The 10,948-nt window shown below is 33.9% G+C and overlaps 1 protein-coding gene across 1 annotated transcript; it reads left to right on the top strand.

Moving 5' to 3' along the window:
- Window positions 1–998: 998 nt before the first annotated feature.
- LOC133316263 (uncharacterized) lies at window positions 999–2,121 on the top strand. Its single transcript, XM_061517993.1, has one exon. The coding sequence runs from the start codon at window positions 1,078–1,080 to the stop codon at window positions 2,119–2,121; it is 1,044 nt and encodes a 347-aa protein (XP_061373977.1). The 5' UTR covers window positions 999–1,077.
- Window positions 2,122–10,948: the final 8,827 nt, after the last annotated feature.

Here is a 10,948-nt window from a genome sequence, read left to right as displayed (position 1 = left end):
AGTCAGATTAGGGTTAGCTCGAAAAAAAAATAAGCCAGAAAACCCAACCCAACCCGACCCGAGCCGGGTTAGGGTTGGCTTGCGGGTTGACTCGAAAACATGGCTCGCGGGTTGACTCGGAAAAATGACTCACGATTTGGCTCAAAAAATAGTTCGCGAGTTGACTCATTTTGAAAACCAATTTCAGCTCATTTTTTAGAATACATATATCATTTATTACTGAGTACCAACCTCCTAGTGGATAACTAAGAAATTTCCTTCATTTATTAATTTTTTTTTACCAATTTTTTTAGCCAAAGACCCCAGAATTTGGTCAAGTTTGAAGTGCAAAGCAGGTAGGAAATAATGGAACACAACATCAAATGAAGCCCATTTCTCTGGAACTTGTATAATCTCTCCTTGCCAACACTTAACCTTGTCATAGTTCTCTTTGATGCAAGCCAATATCAAAAGTGAATCATGGACAACAAATAGAGACCTGAAGGAATAAGAACCCATCAAGCAAGAAAGTGAGAGATTTGGAAAGCCGCGAGTGATTGTGTTGGAAGTATTCAAGTATGAGTTATAAAGAAGTACCACATCGACTAAGACATAGACCAAGTGATGACTATATAAGTGCAAAAAGACCCATAAACCTACAGCCTTAAGGTTTTGGGTTGAGATGTGGTGTCGGCCCACTTATTATGGTTTGTCATTTTAGCCCATGGTTGTATCCCTTGCAATGGGTTTTGGGCTCCCTCGTTCCATTCCCAACAGAGACAAAAAAAATAAAGCGGGGAAGAAAACATGTTATTCAGCGTTCCCTTTCCCACTGTCTGTGATATAACTCCGTGATGACAGTCGAAGCTAAAGTCCGAAGCCTTAAACAGAGACGGCGTTACAAAAAGCACCGTACACTGTGCATGACCACTATGAAGCCGAAGCCGAAGCCGAAGCCGAAAATGACGACTTCGAAATGATTTCCCCTTTTTCTCTGAAACTCTCTGTTTTGAATTGAAGAGAAGGAGGTAGGAGTACATATTCTCGTTGGAAATTTGAGGTGGTTTTTGAGTTATCTACTGTAACGTTCCTGTTATCATGGGATCAGCTTGTTGTGTTGCTGCAAAGGATCACACTCTTCCCAACAGAACTGGAGGTGAAAGTTTACATAGAAATGTTGCGTGTTCACCATCTTGGAGCTTTCGATGGGATAGTTGGGGTCGTGTTACTGGTGAAATCGAGAATCCTTCCTTCAACACATCTCACAGAGTCAGCAGAAATGTTAGCATGGAGTTAAAAGGGTCTTTGAGTTCTGAAAGAGGTAATTTGTCTGATGGTGGGAGCACCCTGGAGATTTCTGTAACACCTATGTCTCAGAAATCCCCTGTTCATGATCAGTTGGTTGTAAATCAGATGACTCCATCTTCAGATCTATCCATGTCAAGTAATTGTTCTACAATGGTGAAGAATCTTGTAGAATCACCAGAAATTGCAGAATCTTCAATACCAAATCTTTTATTTTCAATACCTTTAGTTTACTCAACCCCTACAACAGATCCCATTCCTAATCATAATTATCACAATCTTCCTAATCCAATGGCATCAAGATGGGCTCATCGATCTCCAGGACACCCACTGTTGAGACAAATTTCTGATAGTCAAATCCTGGGTCTGAAATCACCTGACAACTCAATTTCTGAGGGAAGGCCATCATTTGTACTCTCTACATGCAGCAATGACATGGCAACTGGATCCCAGTGTGGGTCATCTGATGGCTGGTCTATGCGCACCTTTTCTGAGCTGGTGGCCTCTTCTCAAAAGGAACGGTGGTCTTTTGACAGTGAGTATTTAGGTTCAGGTCGTCTCAAGATAAGTGGAACTAGTAGCAGGTTCTCGTATTCTCCCTCCATGGATTTACAATCTTGTGGGGCTTGCTCCAGGCTCTTGAATGAGAGATCTGCATGGGGCAACCAGAAATTTATTGGCAGCAGTAACCTCTCAGTTGTTGTTGTACTTGTCTGTGGTCATGTGTATCATGCAGAATGCTTGGAGACTATGACACCAGAAGCTGATAGTTATGATCCAGCTTGTCCAATTTGTATGGTTGGGGAGAAGCACTTGTCGAAGTTGACCTTAGAGTAAGAATGATAATGGGCCTCACACTTAAAGGAGGATGTTGGAAATAATCAAGTGTGAGTGAGTGGTGGTGAAATAAGATCCACATAGGCTAGACATAGACCAAGTGATGACCATATAACTGCAAAAGACCCATAAACCTACAGCCTTAAGGTTTTGGGTTGAGATGTGGTGTCGGCCCACTTATTATGGTTTGTCATTTTAGCCCATGGTTGTATCCCTTGCAATGGGTTTTGGGCTCCCCCATACCATTCTTAACAGTGGTATCAGAGCCAAAGGTTTGGCTGGGCCGGGTATTTAGAGATGGTGATGTTTCAAGGCCTCCGCAGAAGGCTAGTGTGACTCCAATACTTAAAGAAAAAAGACTTCCGCAGAAGTTGCCCTTAAGGGGGAGCATAATGTTGGGTCTCATACTTGAGGGGAAGATGTTGGAAGTATTCAAGTATGAGTTATAAAGAAGTACCACATCGACTAAGACATAGACCAAGTGATGACTATATAAGTGCAAAAAGACCCATAAACCTACAGCCTTAAGGTTTTGGGTTGAGATGTGGTGTCGGCCCACTTATTATGGTTTGTCATTTTAGCCCATGGTTGTATCCCTTGCAATGGGTTTTGGGCTCCCTCGTTCCATTCCCAACAGATTGCAGTGTAGGTTCAAAACTTCAAATGGGAGGTTCATAGAAAAACGAACTGAATTCATGGAGAAGCGAACAAACTTCTACACTTGAGAGTGACTGCTGGTTCAAATGTGAGAGATTTGAAAAGTCGCGAGAAGTGAGAAGGAAGAAAGAAAGAAAGTGACGGTGTAGGTCTCTGACTCTTTGCCTCTATGATATTTTTTTAAGGGCTTCTCTTTTCTCATGTCACATGAGATATCATCTCTCATGTCATAGACACAATAAGTGGCGGGGCCCACCACTTACTAAAAAAGAAGAAAAAACTAAAAAGATAGCACGAATTTCGATGTCTCGCAACATGAGAAAACTATCTCCTATTACATAAGAAAATAATTTCCCTTTTTTTAATTAAAAAAAAAAACCTTATCCCGCGAGCTAACTTGTTTGACTCGCGGGTTGACTCATTTTTTTTCTGTCAACTCATTTTTACCAACCCAACCCGGCTCATTTTTAGCGGGTTACGAGCCAACCCGTTTTTGCCATCCCTAGGCTCAATGTCTATTCAATTACCTCAATAAATACTTGTTATGTTTCCTCTCTGTTTTCTCTTTCTCTGCATTTATTTGTTTTTACGTATTGGCCAATATGTAAGTGCCGAGCTCCGAACTTGACGTTCTGACCTACTAACTACTTCTGCGTTGAATTTGAGGGACCTCATCCCAACATATTCTTCAAACAAAACTCTCATCACATTTGTTGTTTTAAGTCAAACCAACGACTCTAACATCATTGTTAGATGATGAGAGTGTGTATCATTTTAAAGGATGTAAAATTATGTCATTTTAAGTGAGAAAAAGAGATAGATCATGGGGAGAGAGTGGGCAAAAAAAATAAAGACGTGGGTCTCATTTTTTAATGTGAGTGAAATAACACAAGTTGTATCATTTAAAAGGACAAACATTTTTTCCTTGTTAAATAAGTTAATAGGAAATCTAAAACAGAAAATAATTAATACTAATGCGCTAAGCTAGCCTACCACAATAAATATAGACATTATATATTAAGTCAATATCTTAAGATATTAGGTTGATAGATCACTCCACTTATATAGACATTATTTAATTTGTCCTTAACCAATATGAAACTACATGAAAGGTTAAATGAAAAAAGATATTGTAAGATTTTTTTTTTTAATTTCCTCAAGGTATCCCCCGGTCAACAGTTAAAGGCTAATTTTTTTGAAGCGCAAAAAACACCGAAGTAGGTTTTGTCTTTATCAACAAAGCATTTATCCACACACACGGTCAGAGATCGACTCCCTGTTAGCATATTAAGGAACTCGGTCATTTATCAACTGTATCAAACTTTATTGTTGTAAGTTTTTTTTTTTCCTTTGCAAGTATCCTTATAAAATTGTCAATTGGTGAAGTTTGTTTTTGAAAGGTAACTAAACTGTAATTAGTGGTATATTTTAATCATCCACATTGTATCCTTATTAAATTAATTAAACCCTAATACTAGTTGTATTCCCTGAAAACTTTACCGCACATCCATTAATTAAAAGAATTAAGACACAAAAGGGTAAATTAAACATATTTTAAGTATCATCTTATCTTAAAAAAGGCTACCAAAGGACCTTTTTTTGTAATACTCATTTTAACATACTCTTTTTTTTTTGGTAAAATTTTAACATACTCTTTATTATTAAATCACTCACTTTTTTTTCTTAAAATTATCATATTTTAATTATTAAGCAAGCGTTAGACGTGATCCAATAAGATAATATGTACTAAAAAAATATCTTAATAATATTTCTCCTTATTTTATGTTAGGTTAGCGAAAATGAAAATATGCAATATTATTCCTGGCTCCTTTACAATCTCTGCTTTTGATGAATTCTAAGGGTGTTGGAAGCAGTCAGGGGAAAGAGAGGGTCGAATATCCAAAAGAAAAAAGTATAATTTTATGCATGCATAAAATTATGTGTAAATCAATTATACTGAAAAGTTTGATAGTAACTTATTTTTGTCTATGTATCAAAAAAAAAAAAAACTTGTTTTTGTCTATTTTTGATTCAAAGGCAACACTTGGTTGGTAGTACAATTTACCTTTTCTTCATTAAAATTAAAAAAAAAAGGTAGTACAAATTGTTGCTTATTTTTCATGCTCAAAACTTGTTAATGTGTTGTGATTTTCATATTATTATCAAGTTTAGTAGTATCAAAGCATGTATTATTTAGAAGAATGAATATTTGATATTTTAATTGAGGGGAGTGGAATAAAGGGAGTAGAATAGAATCATGCTGACTTGAACCCGAACACTGGTGTTTGAATTTGGCTTGAATTTATTTTATCAACTTGAATTCGACCATGAGGTATGATATAAAAATTAAATTTTATTTTTATATTTCGAAAAAATAATTTAAGTAAAAGTACTTTAACTCTCAATTTAATATTAAATGTTTTCTATAAATATAATAAACATTTTGAATAGTTGGAAGTTCATACATATGTCTCATGGAAGGTGAAATATGTCAATTTAGAGGTGTTCCTAGCAACCATGGTATGGATCAAGGCTCTATAGAAGCTTCTCATGTATGCATTAGGGGGGAGTGTGTATGAGAGACTTAGGTGACTCTACATTGTAGCAGAGTAACAACTCCTTCGGAGAATAGAAAAGAAAATCCCTCTTCCATGTACGAGGAGGGTATTTAGAGAGAAAAAATATCTTTGAGGCGTAAAAGAGAGAGTCATCATAGCTGTCACATAGCCTTATCTTGTTAAGGAGACAAGACATATCGACAGTGGGTAGTAATGTGAGATAAGGAAAAAACCGTAGTGATAAGCTTTTATGATTATCATAACTTTATAATTTATTATGGGTGTCTTTTAGAAAGTTCTAAACATGAGTTTTAAAGGTTAAACCGAATTAATGAGCTTGTAAAGTTAGTCTGCTAGAACACATTTGTATACCGAATCAAGCTTGGGCCGACTCTCTGAAGTTCATATGCCCAGTTTTGAAGTTCAATTCAATAATGTAATCGAACTTTTCATAGATTTAATATTATTATTATATCCCAAAAAATACTATTAAATTTTAAATTAATCGAATCAAATTTTTACTTATTTTAGTAGAGTTTTTTTTATTCAGTCAACCTTTTCGAATCCATCTTTTAACTCCGTTGTCTCCCTAAGATTCACATCCAAACTGTAACTTAATTTCAAAAAAAAGGTTAAAAAGAACAAAAATAATGGAATCAAAATTAGTTCGCTCTACCAAACATGTCAATTTCACTGTCATGTACCAATTAAACATGAAAGCAAAAACAGCGAAAGACTTTTACAGAGTTGGTTGTATATCGTATCAGATTAAATTTCTTTTCCTTTAATTTTTACAGAGCCGTGTGACTGGAGAAGAGGAGACAAGAATGGCAACAAGACAGTTTTTTTTCCCCTTTATACAATTGATTTTTTGCAGATTTATCAAAGAACCTTGTCCCTCCTTGAGTGGAAAAGTCCAATGTCACAATGTTAGCATGCCTTTCCCAACATCTCAAATTTCTTTTATTTGCACAAATTTAATGAAGTATATTGATAAATGTCCCTAAATTTGGCACTCATAGCAGAGAAGAGGTCCCAAAGACATGTTTTTTAAGGACACATGGACTTGTGATCTTCTGATTAGTTCTTTTCTTCGTTCAAAATGAAACAAAAAAAGTTACACTGCTGTTACTAGTCAATTTCAAAGCCTTAAGTTAAGAGTCCCAAAAGTTGCCATTTAAAACATGGTGTTAGGTTTTAATTGCTTTTGAATTTTAACCTCAACAAAGTATGAAATTAGCATTTTTATTTATTTTCATTTTTAGGTTGTATTGCTCCAGAATACACAAAGTGATGCAAGAAAATGTTTCTTTTTCTGTTTTTACACTTCAGAAGCAGATACCACTCCTGCCTATGCATGCAATGTATTCCACCTTTGAGCCCAATATAGCTAATGTCAGTTTCAGAAGGCACCATAAACTTCCATCATTCATTCAAAAGCAAAATGGTCAGAAAGCCCCAAAACAAAGGCAAGTACTTTCTTTCACTTTAACTTGCTTTTCATCCTCTTTGTTTATTGATTATATATTATTCATCTGATTATTATCTACAATCCACAAAGGCTATTCCGGACCGGTGTTCCCCCTCATTTACCTTTTTTCCCAGGACAATATTGTCCATAACTAGGAGGGAGTTTTGTCTTTTAGTTGTCTTATTTGGGACCCACAGTAGCCCAAAGGTCCTTGGGCTAATGAATCTCTTCTGTGGGGGCCATGGAATCCACATTCTGTATAGTAGTAATATGGGCTAGCACTGCCCAGTGTACCTCCCAGACCTCAAGGTGTTGATTGCTGCTTTGTTGGCAAATTTATATACTTTTATCCTGTAGTCCTATAGCTACAGTGTGAGCTTGAGCATATGACAATGGTATTTATAAAATAAAAATTGAATAAGAATAGAAACATCTAAATGATAAAAGAGAGAACTCGGGATGATGCAAGTGTTAAATGTTAGAATGTATATTTACTATATTTTGTGAAAATTATTAGTTTGAATTTGGCAGTTTGGTTTCAACGCAAATCATGGGCACGAGGTTTCTAGCTGGATTTAAATCCTTTGATGTTAAAAAGTAATTATATTATTTAATCATAATCAATTATTTAAAAATTACACATTTTTTCTCTCTTATTTCATCATTAATAATTAATTGTGATAAAATAACATGATAACTTTAAACACGAGAACATCAAATCCGTTTCTAACTACACCTTGTAACTTCGTTTTCATTAAAGTGCACGAAACTTTTGTAAGTGTTTTAGCATCCACTTTACACTTTTATCGGATATGACAAAAGGTTGTCGGTGGTGATGGGACCAATGAGGTGCATAGTGAAAGGTGGATCTCGTATTTGTGTGTGACACAGGAGAGAAAAGAGAGTAAGATTTAAAACACAACATGATTCTTTATCAAAAAGAAAAAAAAAAAAAAGAACCAAGATGATACTTTTGCTTTACTTTGACTGCAACTGTGCATTGCATGTATAAGCCAAACATTATCCATTGAATGAAGAGATTTTAATATATTTGTGATTTCAAAGAGTTGCAAAGATGAAATTTATAATACCTTGCTTGTCATTCAGATAATTGTTGACTAGAGATAAATTTCGAAAATACACAACCTTATATCTCCCAATTAGGGTAATATTGTTAGATACAGTGGTCATTTTTTGTGTGGAGAAATATTAGATAGAACACTAAAAATGAAATGCCAATAAACACACCCGTCTAAAAATCATTTGATTAATCAGCATTTGGTACTGATTTGACTCACACACACACAAATTCAACAAACTGAGAGGGTATATGGTGCCATAAAGCTGTCAGGGCCCTTTGGTATAAAGGATTTTTTCGGATTTTTGAGAAATTGAATTTTTTTTAAATTTTAAATTTTTAGATATTATCGTAAACTGAATATAAAAATTATATTTTTGAAAATTGAAATTTCCAGATAAAATTTGATTAAGAAATTGATAAGGGCAAAAGGCAATCATGGAGTTAAGTAATAAGAATAAATTGTGGGTGGACCGTATTGGAGTGTTTGGGTTGATTCCAAATAATAATGGTGGATTGGTGGGGAACCCTATTCGCCTAGGTTCAATCAAGGTCGAATGACAAACAATGGCCCAAATCCATGTTCCTAGTAGTAATATGGGCTAACACCTTTGAGCTCAAATCAATATTTTATGTTCAGCGTGACAAAATCATCGGAGTTTCCTTCCTACTCCAGTAAAATTTAAATGTTATTGCTTCTCGACTTTTTTAAATCTCAAGTGTATCAGGCCCAGTTTGGGAAAACAGGCTATGTCTGGTACAAAGAACAATGGGCCTAGTTCGATTAACACATGCTACTACATATGCTAGACTGCTAGTATTTGAGCCTTTGTAATTACATTGCATTAAGATTACAATAGCTTCCAAAACTTCAAATCTTTATTATATGAGAGAATCTTTCATATATAGCTCAAATTTGATTCCCTGATAATATCAAAATATCTTATTTAATGTTAATTCTTACAACAGATAATGAAATCAAAATTAGGAGTTTAATTGCTTATAATTGTTGTAGCATTGTCAACTGATGATAAATTAATGATTTTTATATATTATATTTGTATAACACGCATAAGAGCCGTGATCACTTAATTATATAGGTTCTTATATAATATAAATAATTAATTCAATTCAAAAATTTAACCCGTTAAATGATGGTAAATTAATAATTTATATATATTATATTTCTCAAAAAGATTTATAATTTTGTTGAACAATTTGTTGTAAAAGCGTTAAACTTAAAACAAAATAATTTTCTATGCAATTCCGAAAGCATATTTTTCAGATTAATTTTGACAAAGACCGAGTTGTGTATGTGGGATTAGTTCTTCTTGTAAGTTGTAACAATTGATTCCCCACTCCGCTATCTTTTGTTTCACTGACATTGCTTTTCCATTATATATAAAGGTAGTGTGTCATTAAATTCATTTTCTGGCGGAATATGAATATGCTTGCCGTTACGTTGTTTTCTTGCGGTCATGCCCCATATGCTCGTCGGATAAGCATTATTAATTAAGACCCTTTGATAGATATTCAATCGGATTATGGATTTCTCATATGAGAAGAGAATAATTTCTTCTTCCATTGACACAATAAATATATGAATCACTAAAAAAAAAAAAAACTCTTTTTTAGTGGGATCCACATATTTATTATGTCAAGTTGTCAACCTTAGAAGAATTTCTTGTCATGATATGAGAAATCTCTAACCTTATTCAGTCAGCAATAATTATTTATTTTACTGTTGCTTCTTTGTTGATGGTGGTGTTACTTTCCTAACTAGTGCATGTGCAACCACTACTAGCTAAAAGAAAATAAACATATCTTTGCCGACAAACCTGAACGAAGAAAAGAGAAAATCTAAGCATAGGCTGCACATGGCCACATGCACCAATTGTGTCTCCTCTAATCGTCTTAGGAATCACTGTTGTTGTGTCGTTCGTGAATTGCCACGTGAAAGTCGTGAGGTATTTTTTTACTAGAAAAAAAGTTTAGACCAGGAGTTCTTCCAAAGTTGGGGAAAACCGTCAATCTTAATAAGAGATTATATTTGACCAGATGTGTCAACACTGATTGATAAAAGATTCGTAATTTACTGTTTTCAAAAAAAATAAAAATTCGTAATTTACTGTTTTCAAAAAAAATAAAAAATTCGTAATTTACGTAATTTACTTTTTTTTTTTGGTAAAATCGTAATTTACTCTTTAAACATTCGTAATTTGACATAAATTTTAATTATTAATTTTCATTAAGGATTCATTTTTTCTGCCTAATAATGTAGATAAATTATCTGCATTGAGTCCAAAACACCGTTATTTTAGGGCAGAAATCAAAATATTTTTGTGATTTTAATTTATTTCAGGTTATAATAGTCTTTATAATTATAATTTTTTAATATTTCAACACTAAAATGATATCATTTTGGAAGTAAATACAGATAACTTATCTGCAGTAACTGCATAAATATTTTTCTGTTTCCCTAATCTAACAGTTATAATTTATTAAAAATTAATAATTAATTAATAAATATATACCAATAAATTATAGGAAAAGACTATACTTACTATTAGGGATGATAAACGAGCCAGGGGCCTTTGGCTCGGCTCGTGAAGGCCTGAGCTTACATACCTAATATTGGTTGTTGGAACCAGGTTTGGACTTGTATAAAACTCGTTTAGTAAAAAGGCCTCATGCTCCAATTCAAAAGCTCGGCCTTGGAGCCTCTCAAGCTGACCTAGTATATTAATTTTTATTTTTATTTTTATTTTTTATACTATTTGTAATAGCCCTCTCTCTCCTCTCAATCCATTTCACTCCTATTTTATTAGTTAAACAGACTTTTTGAATGATTTTGTTCTATATTATGTTGTTTGAATATACATTGAATTTATGAATATTTATGGAATTACTAGTGTTGTTGATTGTATATTCTGTTTGGATAAATTTTTGTTGTCTTATTTTTTCTAACAGGCTAAATCAGACTTTTATTTTTTGTAAATAAGGCAAACCACAGGTCGATAATTATATTCGTAACAGGTAACAGGCTTGGTAAGACCGACACAT

Source organism: Gastrolobium bilobum, unplaced genomic scaffold, assembly GCF_033153095.1.
Source record: "Gastrolobium bilobum isolate Gb01-03AN ecotype WA unplaced genomic scaffold, APGP_CSIRO_Gbil_v1 utg7242, whole genome shotgun sequence".
NCBI lineage: Eukaryota > Viridiplantae > Streptophyta > Magnoliopsida > Fabales > Fabaceae > Gastrolobium > Gastrolobium bilobum.
This window is presented reverse-complemented; position numbering and strand designations above follow the sequence as displayed.